The 20286-nt window shown below is 27.9% G+C and overlaps 2 protein-coding genes across 6 annotated transcripts in view; one reads left to right on the plus strand and one right to left on the minus strand.

Annotated features, from left to right (window-relative positions):
• LOC132941079 (utrophin) overlaps positions 1-13777 on the minus strand; it is a 58652-nt gene extending 44875 nt beyond the window's left edge. For all 5 annotated transcript variants that reach the window (XM_061008941.1, XM_061008944.1, XM_061008943.1 and 2 more), the window contains exons 1-27: positions 13416-13777; positions 11734-11795; positions 11571-11663; positions 11429-11506; positions 11227-11319; positions 11007-11096; positions 10748-10943; positions 10566-10678; positions 10308-10502; positions 10054-10235; positions 9747-9988; positions 8917-9155; positions 8665-8841; positions 6116-6232; positions 5794-6016; positions 5504-5715; positions 5299-5435; positions 4874-5241; positions 4664-4788; positions 4406-4597; positions 4136-4298; positions 3953-4072; positions 3398-3504; positions 2941-3093; positions 2544-2705; positions 565-693; positions 174-347 (exon numbers count right to left, since the gene is read on the minus strand). In XM_061008941.1, coding sequence (XP_060864924.1) covers positions 174-347; positions 565-693; positions 2544-2705; positions 2941-3093; positions 3398-3504; positions 3953-4072; positions 4136-4298; positions 4406-4597; positions 4664-4788; positions 4874-5241; positions 5299-5435; positions 5504-5715; positions 5794-6016; positions 6116-6232; positions 8665-8841; positions 8917-9155; positions 9747-9988; positions 10054-10235; positions 10308-10502; positions 10566-10678; positions 10748-10943; positions 11007-11096; positions 11227-11319; positions 11429-11506; positions 11571-11663; positions 11734-11795; positions 13416-13443 — 4170 coding nt within the window. In that variant the 5' untranslated portion in view covers positions 13444-13777. The remainder of the gene's footprint in view (positions 1-173; positions 348-564; positions 694-2543; positions 2706-2940; positions 3094-3397; positions 3505-3952; positions 4073-4135; positions 4299-4405; positions 4598-4663; positions 4789-4873; positions 5242-5298; positions 5436-5503; positions 5716-5793; positions 6017-6115; positions 6233-8664; positions 8842-8916; positions 9156-9746; positions 9989-10053; positions 10236-10307; positions 10503-10565; positions 10679-10747; positions 10944-11006; positions 11097-11226; positions 11320-11428; positions 11507-11570; positions 11664-11733; positions 11796-13415) is intronic.
• A 216-nt stretch (positions 13778-13993) lies between these two features.
• On the plus strand, positions 13994-20286 carry LOC132941082 (zinc finger protein 345-like). The gene is made up of 9 exons (XM_061008948.1): positions 13994-14712; positions 15660-15838; positions 15894-16162; positions 16222-16416; positions 16492-16794; positions 18049-18362; positions 18421-18736; positions 18796-19072; positions 19474-20286. Exons 2-9 carry the CDS (start codon positions 15688-15690, stop codon positions 19917-19919), a joined length of 2271 nt encoding a protein of 756 aa, XP_060864931.1. The 5' UTR covers positions 13994-14712; positions 15660-15687; the 3' UTR covers positions 19920-20286.

Genomic DNA, 20286 nt, shown 5'->3' on the forward strand with positions numbered 1-20286 from the left:
TTAATTAAAGTATTGAGTCATTTATTTATTTACAGTAAATAACTTCAATCCGAATAACTTTTTAAATGGGTTTTCCTTAAATTTTCAATTATAAATAAAATACATTATAAATATACCAAACACATTCTAATCATAATATGCAATTAGTCTATATAAGCACAAGTAATAATTACCAAACATTGCTCTAATTGTCCTTTGATGCTATCAGGATCGTCAGATGCCAGCTCTAAAAGACAAATAGTATTTTCAATGGATTGTAATTCTCTCAACACTCTAGTAACACGAGTAGGTAAATCTCCAGGAGATTGATATCTTTCAAATTTCTCTTCCAGCTGATAGAAACGTTTCTAAACAATGATACAGTAAAACAATCAATTAAAACAACCGTTACAGTGTTTAAATATACTAAACTTTAGTACAGTAATAAAATAACACTTTCAGTTTTACTAAATAAATTATATTAATTATGGTAAAATAAATTGTATAAACAAATCAAAATAGGATACTCAACTATTTTAATTTATAAACATTGTAAATTGTTAAATATTAAATTAAATAGCTTACTTTCAATAAAGACAGTTGATCTTTCAAACGATTTGCTACTTCTTTTTTATTTTCTATTTCATAGTTACAAATTTGTTCTTCCATATCATGCAAAAGTTTGGCTTGATTTTGGAATTCATTTGATAATCTCTGTTATACACAAAAACCAATGTCAATAAAAAATATTTACAAATATATTCAGAGCTAATAACTTTAGTCGTTATAAATATAATAAGAATCAGACATGATTCTCAGTAAATGGGCGAATAAAATGATTGAAATAAATAAAAAAATTACTATCAATACAAATGGCTTAGATAGTATGATAGATTCATATGTAACTGCCGTTTGTCTTTGATAATCCTATACATAACAATTATATTTATTATAACACAATACTAGTTCATAATTAAAATTAATTAAGTAACACAACTATGTTTAAAAATAACACCATTATTATTACTTAATAATATAAAAATATTTATAGTAAAAAGCAAAACATTTAGAAAATTATAATAATAATTCCAAGAAGTATTCTAAGATTTAGAAAAAAAAATACAACCTATAAAAATGTAAGAGAAAAATCTTAATGATATGTGACTGTCAAGTAAAATGCAACTATAAAAAAACAATGTCCAATAATCTTTTTCTTTTTTTTTGATCCTTCAACCAACACGTTACCATAGATTTTAATATAATATATCTTAAAATCAATCGTAAAACGATTGTAGCTCCTTATCAATTTGTAACTTTAAAATTATATTGGAGTAGTATAAACTGTAGACATGAAACAATTTAAAAAAATTAAGAGCTGGCATTATTTAGGTAAACCGAAGAGGAGACTTATATCCTGTCATTGTTATTTAGGATTATAAGACTGATATTTCACCTTAAGGGGATTGGAAGTGGTGATTTTCTCTTTGTCTAACATAGGAATAATAGCTATACACCTGACAAAAATTAAGGTACTTCTAGTTGTTTGATTTAAAATTCAATCAAATTGGTATACAAGTTTACTTTGCATTGGTCGAAGCACTTTTTCAATTGTAGCAATATTTTGATATATATATAATATATATCTTTACATTTTTTTTAAATCGAATAACTAGAAGTACCTTAATTTCTGTCAGGCGTATAGCTATTTTTTCAATGGTCCACGTGTGTTAGACAAAGACAGAAAATCACCGCCTCCAATCCCTTTAACTGTATGAAGATCCTTTTAATAACCCATTCTTAATTATTTATTGTTGTTACGGTACTCCTTAGTATTTATCAAGTAGACAGTAATTTCCGCAAAATAATGAAATACCAGTATATTGAAAAAAAATAGTGGTACAACATTTTTTTTTAAATTTTAGCCTGCATATTTTCAAGCAATTATTTTACCATAGGAACCTTAAGGAGTTTTGGACAGCAAATTGGAGAATATTTTTGTGCTAAATTGTTTGAGACTTATATGGATTTATAGGACAAAAAGATTTTACCATGTGGTCAACATAGCAACTAAAAGAATGTTTTCGATTTAACCGCTATAAGAGCGAGCATAGTGAGCTGATGACCTCGCTGGATTGCTATGAGTAAACATAAACTTGGTTTTTACTCTATGTCCTTCAGGTAATTTAGTAATTCACACTGTTCTTTGTTTTTTCATCTCTAATATTCAAATATTAATATGGAATGTTTTCCCTGTGTAAGTTTGTTTTTTATCAATATTCAACATACACAATTAAGTGGTCAATTTATTATATTTGCATATTTTTTTGAGAAATTAATTGTATTTAAAAGTTTTATTAAGAATTTAAAAAAAAAAATGTATTATTATCAATAAAAACAATTATTTACTAAAACGGCTAAATCCCGTTTGAAATAATTCTTAATCCAGAATCAATGATTCATATATTTCAAATCCTTGGCATCTCCAGTAAATAAATACTTAAAATAATATAAAATATATGAATGGTTAAATCAAAACCCATTCATTTATTAATAGATTAACTTACTTCAACATCATTAGGTAAATCTTGTGGTGAGAAATCATTTTGAATCCGAGATGTAAGTTGTTGATCAGTAGTTTCAAGCCATTGTTGAAACTCAGCAATGCAATTTTCAGATTTTTGAGTCTGTTCAATGCTTTCTTCTAAACGTTTAACTTTGTCTTCTGCCTAACATAAATGTATACAATTAAGAAAAAATAAAAATATTTTGTATTTTGAGATTAATGGTTAAGGTATATTTTAACATAATATTTTGAATTATTGTTAGTCTTAAACATATTAATTTTAGAGGAGGAAAAAAGCAGACAGAAGCAGTCCCTGTTGTCAGAAATGCCAGATAAAAAGTAAATAATAAATTTAACTATAACAATTATCATTTAACAAAAACAAAATAAATAATTACTTGAGTTGTAAGTTTTTTGCAGCGTGATGTAATTTTAGCTAAATCTACTTTTATACTAGATGCCATTACATTGTGATCAGATAAAACTGCACCGATTTCATTTAATCGATCAACCCTGGATTCTGGATGATTTCTAAGACAATTTTCTAAGTCCTATAAAAGATAAATAAACATTAAATATGAATAATAATTTCTTCAAAAGCTTGGTATTTTGATAAAACTTTTGATTCAATAAAAATGACTGCATTTACTTATTTCTTTTTAAATTATTTTTTTTTTTTTTTGAAATATTTAAATCAATGTTTCTTATTATTCATTTAACTAACTTCACAAATTGTTCAAGAATTATAAAAACAACTTGAGAAATTTATTAAGTCAGTAAGATAGGTTACATTTTAGAAGTTTAAACTAAATTAGTTAAATTTTTTTGAAAAATAAAGTGTAAATAAATACTTACATCAAGTTCTTCAGATATTTCTTCTGCATCAGTTGCTATAGTTTTTACACTTTTTTTAAGACATTTATCTAATTTGTCAAGCCATACATTCTCTTGAGACATTAAAACTATATACATACACATATTATATTATATTATATACATTATAAATAATTATATTTATCTAACAGCCGTGAACAAAAGCCCTGGGTAATGTTTGTATGGATATTTCTATAAAGTTGGTTGGTTTAAAAATACTTTTTTATAATAACATAAACTTATAAGAAACTTCCATATTGATAACTATACCTCTAATTTGTAATAATAAATATAAATTTTACTTTTATTAAATATAACATTTTAATTTAAAAAACAAGTTATACCTTATGAAATTAATGAGATAAGCTACCAGTTGTTATTCACATAAGAATTAACTTTATGGTCTCATTTTAAAATTATTTTTAAGGGTGGAAATGGAAACCGGTTTTAATTTTAGTGGTGAAGGTAGGAAAACAAAGACTAAGACTCCGACTCCATAGGTCAAAAACATTAAATAATTTACAATAAATAACTAACCTTTAAACTCAGAGTGTAGTTGTACATCTTGTTGCAGACGGTTTCTTATTAGTTGCACACCATCAAAAACTTTACTCCACTTTAAGACTAACATTTTAACATTATCGTCTTGACTGAGTTCTACATAAGATAAGTATTAAGTAATTAAATCAATAAATTTCTTTATTTAACAATAACACTAACCAAGTTTTTCTAATTTTGGTTTTTTTTCCAAAAGTTTGTCATGCAGAGTGTGGTACTTATTCTTTAATTTTATAAGTTCACCAGCTGAACCTACAGGATCCTTCTCTCGATATGAATGACATTTTTCCACTTCAGATACACACTTTTTTATATCAGTAAAATCCTGAAGTAATAATAGTAATTAATGTTTGATAATAAATTATAATTTTAAAAATTGATACAAATTCAAATATACAAATGGTAAATAATATTATATCTGTAATAAATTACTTTTTCTATGGTTTTTAATCCTTCAATAGCAATATCTTCTTTAAATTTCACAATTGTATTTAACTTTTCTTTAATAGATTCTAATTTCTGATTCATATCGATCTTAAATTTTGTATCCACTGATGACTCAAATATATTTATCATATCACCATGCAGTTTCTCGTATAATTGAGATACAGAATCGCAGACATCCTGTAAATAAATTATTTATTTATAAAATATTAATTTAAAGTGTTTTAAGTTATTTTATTTTCATACATTTATCATTTTTAAATCTGGTTGATCACTTTGAGAATTATAATAATTGAACAGATCTTCACTTTGTTCCATCAAATCTTCTAATGTCCTAAAATTAGATTCTAATTCTAGGACTAAAAACAAATCTAAAAATAAACACAGTTTGATTAGTAATTAATGTAAACTGATTTATTAAAAAAATGCTAAATTATTAATTGGTATTTAATATACCTTTCTGTAATTTCAAAATTCGTTCATCTAACAGTACTGGAATATCACTCCATCTTGTATTTAAATCTTGAAGGTCTTCAGTTAACCGCTCTGCAGCTATTTCACTATTTAGCTTTTCTAAAATATCTTGTCCAAGTGTATTTACCATTTCTAAAGTATCACGACGGTCATTTACTGACTTTTGCATTTCTTTTAATTGTTCTAATTGATTTGTCAAAACTTTTGAATAATTCATTAGAACTGGTTCACCTAATAATACACCTTCCAGTTTATTAATCCAGCCAGTAAGCTCTTCTTTGGATTCTTTAAATTTTATGTTAGAATTGGTTTCTTGTGATAACTTTGCTTGTATTTCATAAGTAGAAAATCTAAAATAAAAAATTATTGTAAAATGTGAAGTGTTTTTTTGAATTCATTTTTCATACTTTTCGTTCAAAGAATTCCAACTAGATACATATTTTTCAACTTCATTTCTTATGGGGTCATTAGAATCCAATAGTTTACTATGTGTATGTAGTTTAGTAATACGCTCTTCAAGAGATTTTAATGATTTTAATTTTACCTAAAATAGTGTTATTTAATTACATATGTTGTCAATTATTATAGTTACATTTTAATGCTTTCACTAACCTTTATTTGTTCAAATGTACAATTTCCACTATCCAGCCATTTAGCATATCCATCAAATATTAATTTTAAATTATTCATTTCTTTTGATGTGTGTTTTTTTTCAAGGTTATATTTTATTTTATTTTTGAATATAACCAAAGAAGTTTCCAAATCACTAAATTCTGTACATAATGTATTATAGTGATCTAGTTTGTGAAATGGAGTATTGTTACCTAAAAGAAAATCAAAATAATTATTTATCAAGTTATTTTAATTAATAATTTTACTAATTAAAATAAAATTAACATTACTTTCGCTGTTTGTAATAAATTTACTAGCAAAATCTAACTGAGATTTTTGATTATCAATTTCAGACATTATATCTTCATATAAAGCCGCTTGCTCTTCTACTTCTAAAGGTTCATCAAGCAATTTTTGAGTTCTTATTAACCAATTACTCAAGTTTGATGTAGCATTATCATATTCATCTTCTTGAAATGATCCACCCTTCCTTCTACGCTTCCAACCAAGTTCCTTAAAAATAGATTAAATCATGTTGTATTCAATAATAAATATGCAGTTAAGACAAATAAAAAACACAAAAAGAATAAAAACATTTAAAAAAATATTTACCTCAACATCAGACATATTTAAACTACCATCAAATGAATTGTCTTCCAAAAGTTTTTCATCTGGTTTTTCTGAATTTGAATTGCATATTAAATCAAATTCAAAACCAGCATCTTGTATCTAAAATTAGTTTAAGTAAAATTATTAATAATTTTTAATCAATATACAGTAACTATTTTTAAATGTCTTTTGGTAATTATAAAACTCAATTTTCAATAACTTAAAAAGTTCTCTATTATTATATCATAAAATAAGATATTAATTTATCTTATGATTTTTAAACAAATTCATAATCTAAACATTTTATTAAAAGTAAAAATATTTTTGCTGTATAATTTACTATGACATATTATGATTTTAAATTTTTAGCAGAGAAATAGGACAGGCAATACTGGTAGCCCAGGTAGAAATTCTGCACAGTAATAATAGTTCATGATAGTAATCATAGCTAGTATTTTAGCAGTTGAAGCCTATAATTAATATTTAAACTAAAATAATATAAGTACTAATACTTAGTATTATTAGGTATACAATAATCATAATATAATAGATTATTAGGTACATGGAAAATAAAAAAAATCCAATAACTTTGTAATAAGTAACTATAGTTAAATATATAAAAAAAAAAAAAACTGTAATTGGAATTTATTTCCGTAATAAAGAAAATATTATTATTATTATTATATATTGGTCTGTTGAAAAGTTTTTTGGCCTTCCTAGTTGTTAGAAATTTGAATATGTATTTTTCAAAAAGTTGAAATGATGCCCCTGAATTAAACAATTGTAGTAAAACATGTTCTTTTCTATTTTTTTATTCACTTTATCAATTACTCCTTTAGCACTATTGTACTTTGTACTAATAGGAGTATGTATTTGATAAGTATGTTCATTATCCATGGTATAAAAAATTTATAGTATATTAGTATAAAACCAATCCATATATTATTATTTCTTAAAACATTCTTTACTATAGGAAAATCTATTATTAGCCGCACGGACATACGGGCGTCTTCGTTGCAGTGTTGTTATTGGCGACTCGGTTAGTCAAATTTTATTCTAGTAATTTATATTTATGAAATTAATGTATGATTATTGAATACTGATTACTAGGGCCCGGATTTAAATGCACTTAAAACCATACAAATATGCTCTAAAAAATAGCCAAAATTGCATTTTACCACAAAAATGCCATATATTTTTTTTTATACAAATTGTAATTTATAAATGAGATATAGTTATTATTTATTAATTTATAATTTTATTAAAAAAACCGAAAATTTGAAATATTGACACACATATATTTTGGACGTTTTTGGGGAAATATTATTTATTCTAAACATACCAAAATATATATTAAAATGTATGTAAAATTATCATTCTAAGTAAGCTTATTGTACTAACTAAATTTTGAGCATTGCATTGAAAAAAAAATCGAAAAATAATTGACAATGTGTAAGGAAAAACCTTCTTAAATATCAAGAAAATAATTTATCTTTACTCTTTAGATAATATTTGAATAGGCTAAATTTTATATCTATATTGGGCAAATATGCATTAAAACCCAACAAAATGACCCAATAATGCTAAAAATGAAAAAAACGTCAAAAGTGAAATTGCTCCCCCTGCTCCCAATTGCCATAGTTGCCCTGTTTGACCAATTTTGTACTTTTGATCCCTCCTCTCCCATCCACCAAAATTAAGCACTGGATAAAAATGGAATTGATTAATTCTACAAAAAATGCGACGTATTAGAATTTGCTTAAGAGGATGTCAGCGCACTATTTATCTGGATCACGCGCAACATAGATAAAATGCATTTGCGCAGAATCGTTTTTTTTCTATGTTTTTAAGTAATCTTAGAGTAAAATCACTCATTACAAAAAAGATAAAGAATAATATTTTTGAGGGAACGACATATCAAATTCTCTAAATATTGTTTCAAAACAATTTAAACATAATTTAAATTTACAACATTGTTTTGTTTATGTTGAAAGTCGAATACAAAGTCAAATAACAATAAAATATAAAACCAATATGTCATTCTCTCTAAAATATTATACTTTATCTTTTTTGTAATGGGTGATTTTACTATGAAATTACTTAAAAACATAGAAAAAACAATTCTGCGCTAATGCGTTTTGTCTACGTTAAACGTGGGTCAGAGAGTGAAAACAAATAGTGCGCTGACATCCTCTTAAATAGCAAATACTATTTAAGCTGAATATTAAATCAATAATCAGGTGGTGGCTGCATTAGGGTTAGGAATGTAGGGGTACTCAGAACAATACCCGGTCCAGGCCACTGAGCGAGCAATGCTGCTGCATGATTTTTTTTTAGCTTTTTTCACAGTTTTGACCATTTGGACATGAAACGTTTGTACACAAATACACTGGTGTTCTATCTTGACACTTTCGATAGTCATTCTGTATTAATTTTTTGGTGTTGGAATGGTGTCTGGCACCAGTCAAGGACCAATAAATTTAATAACTGACACTAACTGAATCCCAATATTTCTACCTGGGAGTTTATTGCGATTAATTAAATAAACATACTCTTTGAGCTTGTATTTCAATAATTTGTACTAAAGCATCACATCTGTCTTGTAGAGTTTCTATTTTTTCTGAGTAAGGACAATCTTCTGTATACAAAAATTCTTCTTCCAAACTCTGAATTTTAGTTTGAAGATGAATAATATTTTTTTGTTGACTTGACATTTGGTGGCGTAAAGTCTATAATAATTAACACATTATTAATTATTTCAATAAACTTTTTAATTATAATTTGTAAGTAGTAAAATATTTTACTTGTAACTGTTTGATTCTATCTAAAATCTCTGCGACTTCAGTAACGTGTTTAGATTCCATATGCTTAAGATTTATTTCTTTCGAATCAAACCATGATTGTAACCACGATAGTTGTTCCGTAATACGACTACTCTTCATTAATAATGTCTGTAACTTAACACCATATTCTTCAGCCCATTTACAAATATGAGCCCAACGCTCACCCAATGCAGATAACTCATCTTCCATCTGAACATGCACTATAAAATAATATATTATTTAAACAAAATAAAAGATAAAAATTTATCCTGGAACATTTGATTAATAAATTTCATGTGATTGAAAGTAATATTGTACTCTAGAGATCATTTTCCCTAGAATCAGCGATTTTTTTCTGTGGATTTTTATTTCGCAATTCACTGTTTGTATATTATAGTTCAGTGCATTTACTGTACAATTATGTATAGTAATTAGTAATTAATATTCGTACCAATATACCTACATAAATCATTTTATTGTGTTGTAGTCTGAGTCTGTACTATGTAGATAAAAAAAAATAGAAATTGACTTCTCTGTTTATGTGTATGGTAATTTACTTTCTTTTTTTGGTCAGGAGGGGGTGGGGGGCAAAGCTCCCCACGGTAACTCCAAGTTTAATATAGTGTGTAGTACGAAAAAATTATATTTTAGCCTCTAGTCAGAAACATAATTAGAATTGAGAAGGTAACAAAATAATGGAAGATGAAGAAGAATTGAGAAGTCTAGTAGAAAGGCAATCTTAGATAGAATACTGAATATCTAAATAAGTATAGACAAAAAATAATAATAACAAATAGCTCAAAAATACTTACCAGAATCAGGGAATGTATTTTCATCTATAACCACCACCAGATTAGATAATGAATCAACTGATAGCTGCTGTTTCCTTAAATCAGCTCTAAGTGCAGAGTGTTCTTCAAGCTGTGAACGTAAGCAGTCAACATTCATTTTGGCAGATTGTGACAAATGTGATATACGATCTTCAGTTTGTGTTAGCCACAAACGTAACTCATCTAATTGTTTTTGCTGGATCCCCATTAAAGATTCATGTATTCTAAATTAGTAACAATGAAATAAATAAATAATAACCTTATTTAAATAAAAATATAATTCACTTACTTGGTTTGTCTTTCCATAGCAGTAATTCTTAATTTTTCCCATCGTGAATTTAACAATTTCATTTGAATACGAACTTCTTGTTCTTCTTCTTCAGTTAAACCGCCATCAGCTAACATTCTAGCCCCTTCTTCTATTATAGAACCAACTCCTTCTTGATGATGCGACAATTCAATAAGAAAATTCTTCAAGAAAAAATTTAAAAATTAATATTAAATTAATTTTATCTTTTATGCATTAACAATAAATTAATTTACTTCATGCATGTGAAATATTTCCCTAACACCCTCCAGTTCTTCAGGTATTTTTTCTGACTGGTGTAAACGATCTTCAGCTTCTAGTAACCATGTTAAAACTTCTTCTAATGCGGTTTGATAACCACCAAGTTCAACCGAAATATTTGTTAACATACTCAATGGCCTTTCATCAGACTTTTTAAATTTATCTTCATACTAAATTAATATTTTTTAAATCATTAAGATAATATTAAAGTACTTTTTTATTTTAATCATTACTTGTATATCAGACTTTGAAGCTCCCATTTCATATGAATATTGAGATAATCTTTGAAACAAGCACATTACGTACATCATAATAGATTTTTTGTCTGGTATGGATGTATTGACATCTAAATAAATGAAACAAAAGGATGAAATTTAATATAAATTAATAAAATATTTAATAATATATAAAATACCTTCAGGATCTAATAAACGTTCAATATTTAAGTTCTGATGAGCAGCAGAAAATATATTTTCAAGTCTAGCATTCGGATGTTGTTTTAAAACAGAATCATAATCCAAAAGATCAGATCTGAATTTATGTATTAATGCACTGAATGCTAACCCATCTGACCAACTTGTAGTAAAATTTTTAATGTCAACATCATAACCCTAAAAGTCATCATAAGATTTAAAATTACATCCTGGAACAAAATATTAAATTAATATACTTACTTCAGTATTTTTACGACACCATGCCAACAGTGTCTTTTCTAAATTTGTTTGCTGTGATTCAGACATTAATTCCTTCAAATGACAATCAACCTAATAATTTACATACCAACTATCAATAAGTGATTATTTAAAGTTTGAACCATATTTTATTGGTTTATTTAACAGAATTTGCTATTATTTAATAATTATACGTAATACAAATAATAAATGTTTGATTTACCTGCCAATGTAATATAATACTCCATACCAATCCTAAAATTAGTTTTGGACTACCATCAACTATATCATTACTACTTATATTCACCAATTTTACCTAAAAATTAATATAATAATGGTATCAATTCATAGCCACAAAAAATGTTAAAACAGAAAAAAAAATGTTTTATTCATTAATAGGAAAAATGTTTTTTTGTAATACTTACATTATTTTGTTCCAATATTTGTAATGCTTTATTTACATTATTCAGATGGTGAACTCTCATACAACCTTTTTCTGGTTTCTACAAAAAAAAAAAAATACATCAAATAGAAAATTAAATAAACATCCATCATACAAGTACTTACAATTTGAATGCCAGTTAGAATTTCTAACAAATAAAGTAATTTAGTACCATTTTGTAGATCCAAAAATAAATCAGATATGACTTCATGATTTTCCTATGACAATATATTTTTTTTAATGACAATATTCTTTAAAAGATTTATCAAGAAAAATATATTAACTCACTTTTGACAGTTGTGAATTTATCCACTTGGTAAATGTTTTCTTTTGAACATCTTCACGTTCATCTATATGATAAAGCAGAAATGTGTAACTAACTATATAATATTGAACTAGACAAACAAATCCACACACTAACAAGATAACATTAAAATAAAGAGTAGGTATTATATAAAACACGCCTATATGTTATAAATCATCAAATACTATTTACAAATCTTACAGAATCTAAATTAATTATCACTTCATAATTTCAATATTTATTGAATAACATCAATGTTTGTAAGTAAATATTACAATTTTTAATAAAAGACAAAATACTACATGTAAATTAGTTGACTCTAAAACATAAAAAAAATTACTAACACACATAACACATACTCAGAAGACAGTATAAATTAAAATGTTCTTACCTATTTATCTTTATAGAAATAGGCAGTCAAATATTTTTAGCTTATTAATCTATTAAGCTCAACACCTAAATAATCTAATAGTTTTGGACATAAGTTGAACATAAATGTATATAAAATTATATTTGCAACCATAATTTAAGATAGAATACCTTAAACTATATCCACAGATACAGAGAACAAATTATCTTTAATGTATCATATTTCTCTAATATACAGAATGTTTAACCACGCAACTTATAGACAGTGCTCGACTAGGCAAAATTAAAGTAGGGGGACTCTGGGGGACTCTGCATACTTTTTAAAAATAGAGCGTACCTATAATTTGTTACACGTTATTAAGCCACACCCACGCCCCCTAATACCTTTCTTTAAACCATATAAAATCTGTTTATAAACAATCAATAAAAAATACTTTATAATATATTACATAGGTATTATAATTTGTATATCCGCAGTTATGAAATAATCCATAAAAACAAATGAAGATGGTATATAGCGCATTTTGATAAAAATGCAGAACGATGGAGAGTGCCGTGCATTCCCCTTAAAACAATAATAGGGGTACACTAATATTTCTGAAAAATTAGTTGGGTTACTCAGTCTCCCTAAGTTGAGCACTGCTTATAAAAAATCAATAAAATTATAAAATTACTTTAGAAAACAGTGATATATAATAATAAAAGAGAAAAGGAGACGAAGATGGGCTCCTGACGCGTAAGCCTCTATGTAGAAATAAAAATACTCAGAGAGCAGGAACAACATTAAGATTGGGGAACCGACAAATTAAGACTGCGACGAGTTTCTTGCAAAATGATTGAGTAAACCCAAGCCCAGATTAAGAATTAATTGGGCCCCAGGATACCATTCACTTAGTGGGCCCCCTTTCAAATTTAACTTCAAAAAATTGTATCGCTACATTTTTACGACTGTAATTGCTTTTCTATGTATACAATTGTATAATTTTGTACTATATTACAACATACAAACGTCAATCATAGATAATAAAGATTATCATCTATGCATATAGATGTAGTTCACAACTCCAATTTTATGAACTTCATCATAGAATATCAATTTTATATTTATTATAATTTAGTCATTTTTCATGATATAAAATTAAGAACATTTATATTTTATAATTTCTATCCACCAAAATTATTTTATTTTTTTGTACGCATTAAAAATAAATATTTTGGGGATAAAAATGGTCCCCCAAAATCAATGATAAAGGTACCCCCTTAACCCGGGCTTGAGTAAACCAACTGACGTACGTACCGACTAATATGCTGTCCATCGTAGCCATATTATTACGAGGCGACGATACAAGAAGTATTAACGGCCGAAATTCGCAACAGAAAATTAGCAACAGGTGTCCGCGCCGTGTCGCATCTCGGACGCGGGGATTAGTTGAGAAAAATACACAGCAGCGCACCGGAGTTTCACTGGCTGACAGTGAAGTTTAAACGTTCAGACGGCGGACGGGCGCAGTAAGTCTAAAAAGCTTCGTCGTCATCGCGATGACCGGTTTATAAATCTCTGGTACATTATACGATTATAAGTTATAACTGTGTACTGTCTAGACGTGTCTCGACTCTCGGAAGAATTGACCCGGATCGCGGCAGCTCTCGTAGTCTCGTTTATCAGTCGTGATATTATACATTTATCCTATTATGTATAATATCGTCATTCGGATTTCGTCGGGAAAAATAAATCGGTCCGCGTCGTCCGTTGCAATTTGTACGCTAGATGCCTTTAGTAGCGCGTGTGTTCCCCCCCCTGACAATCAACCATCAAACCCCCTCTTGATCACCGCCGATATTATGCTTTAATAATTATATATATTTTTATTTTTTATTATGTCTATATCACCTACGATGTTCCACATTACAATATTTAGTATTTACAATACTACTTACTACTAGATACTTCTATTAGTATTTAGTTTATACTTTGATGTCTACGTGTGTCGTTTCAATATACAGAATACATATTATACAAAAATATTTATTTATATTCATATATATAATATGCAATAAATGTTTTTCTCTTAAATCTTTAATCTCTTATACAGATTACAGTTAGAAATGCCACCAGTAGACCCCTTCGACGCGACTAAATCGAATTGAATTCTCCACAACGTTCTCGAAGACAGTTCTTGCGTTGTAGTCATATATTTTTCGTCAGTTATCAGTATAATAATTAATTACACAATTTTATTATAATTATTTTATTATTATCTACCCGTTATACACTTTATCTTCAATCCGGCGCAGTGCGCACTCGTCCCGAACACCTGCACTGTACACGACATTCGCTTGTCGTAAATTTCCGAACGGTTTTTCTCAACCGTCCATTTCCTCCGATCGTTACAAACCCGCAATTGCCAATCCACCGTTACCAATACCGACACACGCGATGTCGGAATGCCGTGCACAACAGTTTGCAGACATTGTATCGCCGCCGCACGTTTGGGTGGAAAGATGTGGCGCGACAGTGGTACAGACACCAGACGACCAATAAGTGTCCGTCCCCGGACCACTGTTTTCGGTTTGTCGCGTTACCGCTGCTGTTGGTGAGTAAAATCAGTCGGTCGCATTTCGCTCATCTGTTCATTTGCACCATAATAATAATGCTAATATGCACAGGTATTGTTAAAAAATTTACGCGATGTTCGCACTCATACTTTGTGAACCTGTGTATGTGAGAGTGGCCCAACAATTTGGACTCTACGACAGATTGTCCCTTTAATTGGTTGGTGGTGATTACGCCAGTAAACATATGTGTTGTTATATTTTATGTACCTGTGTTCTAAAAAAAAATGTACACTTCAAGTGATAGCCAAACTTAATATTCACTACGTGATAGATGTTTCAAATATGAACAACATATGGAACTAGTTTAAAGGAACGTAGCAAGTACTGTGATTGTAATGAAATTATGTTGACAACAATATTTTGTTTGTGTATGCTTGTTGTACAAAAATGAATTTTGATGATATTTCAATAATTTTACACTGTTTATTAGTCATTTTTGTGATAACTGATTATTAATTTTCAATAACATAGTTAAAACCATTCTCAATGTAATCAAAATAATTTCCATTACCTAAATATATTTGTTTATTCAAATTTAAGTATGATAAGTTATAGATTAGTAAATTGTAGGTTTACAAATACCTTGATAACTTTTATTGTCTAATCATATACTTAACTTGTAACCCTAAAATCATAGACCTTTAAACTAAAATTAATTATTATCTTATATTTATTGAACTTCCACAAATTGATTACTTTAGACTGGATTTAATAATTTTAATGTATGTAGGTACCTACTATATTTTTTGTAAATTATTTTATATGAAACCTTAAATATTATTAATGAATTTCAATGATTCTATTAGTAATAATATTCACATTTTTTTAAAAGTTTTATTTGATTAAAAATGTGCTATTAAATATATATTTGTTATAAATAAACCTGTTTATAAAAATTTTGTTATCTTTGTCTTATGTTTAATAGGTGACTGTGATCATATTAGATACCAATTATGGATAATGATATATTGGATGAAAGATCAAGAGAATTTTTAGAAACTGCAGATCAGTATATCACTGAACATGGCCATCAGCATGTATCTGAAGAAAATAATAAACAACTTGTTAGTGACCAACATAATTTGCCTGAAGAATTCCGTATCGGTAAGTATCAACTTAATATGATAACATCTAAAAAACTTAACATATATAATTTAAGATGAGAATGGAGAATTGTCCCATCATACAACTGGGTATTATGATACAAATGATATTTTATCTGGTGATGGATCTACAACTCTCACTGAAGATGACCACCGATTAGCCAATGAACTAGCTGCTGAGCTTGCCCAACAGAACAAATCTCTTGTTGATGGTGGCCATCACGACACTCATCTTATGACCAGCTATCTATACAGTACTGATTTTGATTTAAACACGAATAGTAAACATTCATCACAAACTTCAAGTCATATCAATAATCAACAAGTATTATACATAAATATATTTTACATTTAAATTTATTTATTTAAGTGTCTTTTGTACAGATTATTAGTCCTGAAAATTTAATAGAAGTTGAAGCTTCAGAATCTGATTACCATGCAGAAATACAAAATAATTTACCACACAAAAAACGTTTTCGCAAAAGAGAATCCACCCCGGCTCCAATGAGAAGTATACATTCAAAGTGTTACAAATGTAAACAATGCGGTGAACAGTTTAATTCTCAATCTGCAGTTACTGTAATTGATTTTTTTTTTTATTACTTACTAAGTCAAATAATTATATACATATATGTAACCAAACTTTATTTGTAGGCACATAAATTAGTACATGCTCCTAAACTAAAAGTTAGTGGCCGAATGCCATTCTTATGCGAGATCTGTGATAAACATTTTACACATCAAATAAAGTTTTTTGAACATTTAAAATGTCATTATGAACCACAGCAAAGTAAAGTAATTGTAGTTACCACAGACTCTGGTACTTCACCACATCATGTAAATTATCAAAATCATAATGTTCAAGAATCAACAGATAATAATGAAAATCAATATATTGAAGAAACCATTGAAGACCAACCAGAACTTCATGATCTTCCTCCACTTCAGAGTTATAGAGTAAGGTCATATATTTATTTGTATATTTAAACCCAGTCGGCTTGAAGCAAAAACTCATTAACTATAATTGTGTATTATATTTCTCTCTGACCCTACGCGCAACATAACAAATGTGTGTTTAGCAAAAACAATACTATATTGTTACTAAATTTAATATTGGAGTGAATTGACCAAACTTTAGTTAAGAACATTACCTGTGCAATCTCTATGCTATTTAAATGTATTTTAAAATTGTAACAATTTACACTCTCATAACTTACATAAGAATTAAAATATTCAACATAGCAATACAGATAATGTTCTGAACTTAAAGTTTAATAATAGGTGAATTCACTCTGATACTAAAAGTAAGAACGAAGATTTGATATATTGCACGTTGGTCAGAGAGACAAAACCAATAGTGCGCTGACATCCTCTTAAAATATGATAAGTAGTTGCTCCCAATCATCCCAAGTCAAAAAATACTATACAATTTCATGGATATGATAATATAAGGCAGCGTTTCCCAAACTTTTTTTCCACCTAACCCCTTAAAGATGGTAAAAATTATCACGGGCCCCTTACTAAAAATATAAACAATAAACTAACTATTTGTTGTTTGACCGACTCGATTAGAGGTCTCTATTCTTAATTGCTTTTCATCCATAACCATTTCAACATTGTACTTATTCTGATAACTTGAGGATCCCTAGGGGTCCGCGACTACAGTTTGGGAAACGCTAATAAGGTATGAGATTAGAAAGTTGATTATTTTTATATAGGTACTTAATAAATAATTTAATGATATATTTCCCATATTTCCTTTGTGAGTTATGATTACATATTTACATAAAAGTACCTCTATCACTTTATGAAATAAATGTTACTTCGTGTAGAACATTAAGCTCTACAACTTTGATAAAGATATTTATGCTTAATTTCTTACTAAAAAACTTGTTTTTTTCTGTATTTTAAAAATATACCAACTATGGAATAATAAATTTGTAGTGTAAAAACTCACTATAACATTAGTGACTTAAATAGTTAATACCCAAAATTAAATATTAACGTTTTTAGAGCAAAAACTCAATATTGATCATTAGTCAAAGAATTTAAAAAGATCAATAGAAAATTGGTAATTGGTGTATAAAAAATAAAAATAAAATGTCTAACTTCATTTCAAACAGTTTTTGCTTCAAAAACGACCTACTGTATGAAAATATTGTTATAATAAAACCAAAATGATAATAATATAACAGTTATATAAATTTTTAGTTAACAGAAGAGGAGAGCATGGAAGATAATAAACATTGCATATTTTCATCTGATGGGTCTATATTGGCTGCGCAACTTCAGCAGCCATTTCCTTCATGTCATCTTTGTGGTAGAAATTTTCGACGTTTAAAAGCATTGGAAATTCATATGGCTTCTGTACACCCACAACCTGCAACTGTTGTTACTGTTAAACAGGACTGTTTGGAAGAGTTTTCTGATCCAGAAGATCTAATGGAAGGCATTCGTCATATGGTACCTGGTGTAGCTGATACTGAATCAGAAACTGATGAAAAGCAACCAATACAAGACCAAATGTAATACAATTAATAATTATAAATATAATTTCTACATAAACTCTTGAATTTTTTTTAGTTGGGAGTACAATGGTGAAAATATTACAAATCATGAAGATCCTATGATTAAACCAAAAGAAGAAAATAATTGTTTGTTAAATGGAAACGATGATAATGGTGAAAACAGTCGAGCGGAACACACTTGGGAAGACGATACCGATGAATTGGAACAAATAATGAAAAAAAATATATCAAAGAATCTTGTATGCACTCAATGTAAAAGAAAGTTCAATCATCGTAATTCTCTACTATATCATTTAAGATCGCATTCCGGTAAAAGACCACATAGCTGTAAACTATGTCCTAAGAGTTTTTTTTCCAGCAGTGCTCTTAAGGTATTTATAATTATTTAATTCATATAATGACATTTTTGTATTGTTATTTATATTTTTAGGTACACAATCGGCTACACACCGGAGATAAGCCATTTGAATGTGAATGGTGTGGACGAAATTTTCGACAGTGGGGTGACCTTAAGTATCATATTGCTTCATTGCACTCTGAATCTAAACAATTTCAATGTGAATTTTGTGGTAAAGACTTTGCTCGTAAATACTCTTTGATTGTGCATCGTCGAATACATACGGGTGAAAAGAATTATGTTTGTGAATTTTGCAAAAAAACTTTCCGTGCGTCATCATATTTGCAAAATCATCGTCGAATTCACACAGGTGTGTATTAAATGTCTTATGATAATTTATAGATAACTGTTGTATGTATTGTATGTTCTAGCTAGCATACTATACTTTTTCAATAATTTCTCTACAAATCTAATAATTATAAAATGTGAAACAATAAATATTTATGTATTTTAAAGCAATAGTACCCCATTTCTTTTTTTACTTTTCATTATAATAGGTTCAACATTTTTTTACCTGACCGTTTGTGTTTCTCATGTGCAATTAGAATGTTGACTTTTAGATTTTTAAGGACATTGAAAAATTATTAAAATTTAAGAAAAACTAGAGCGCTATTTAAAAACTGCAATGCCCTAGAACATACAATTGGTATTTACTATAATTTAATAGTTGAAGTTCATAATACATAATTTTTATTTTATATTTTATATTAGGTGAAAAACCATATAAATGTGAGACTTGTGGTAAAGCATTCAGAGTACGTTCAGACATGCGTCGACATACTGTAGTACATAGGAAAGATGTTGTAAACTCTGTTCAAATTAATAGTTATGCTGGTCAAGTGAGTGGGATTGTTACATCTTCTGACATGAGTATCCATCTAACTAAATTGGAAGTGAATAAAGATAAAATAACAGCAGAATCTGATGGAGATGTTAAATTCCATGAAAATTTCTCTCATGATTCCAATCAAATATTAACTGCAGATGAAGTTAGTGCACCTCTTAATCTCAATTTACGAGCTCAAGATAATGGTCACGACGATGAATCAACTAATTTTGAACAGTTTAATGGCCGTCAAGAAATAATTGATCGGGAAACAAATACTTTATACGTTTGGATTCCATCCAATACTGAGCAATTATTACAAAGTGAATGATTTTGGTGAACTTGGAGTCTTGTACGATTTGGTCAACTTCTTAAATCGAAAGACTTATAACTTGTAATATTTCGCTGAATTTTAGTAAACATGGCCACTGAATGCAGGTATCAAAAATACAAAAATCATACTCCGCCTTAAAAGATCTTAAGAGTAAGAGTTGTTTATGGCTGCTACTAAGTCTGATATAAAATTATTTTGATACCTCATTTGAATTACAAAATTGCGTTTGATTACTTTTTGTTCTGATATTAAAATCAAATAAGAAAACGTTAACAAGGTAAATTATTCAAATTGATGACCCATATACCATTATAATATAAGTATAGACTTTTGGGTCAATAAAAGTATTATATAATTAACACAA

Source organism: Metopolophium dirhodum, chromosome 3 (genome assembly GCF_019925205.1).
Source record: "Metopolophium dirhodum isolate CAU chromosome 3, ASM1992520v1, whole genome shotgun sequence".
Classification (NCBI taxonomy): Eukaryota; Metazoa; Arthropoda; class Insecta; order Hemiptera; family Aphididae; genus Metopolophium; species Metopolophium dirhodum.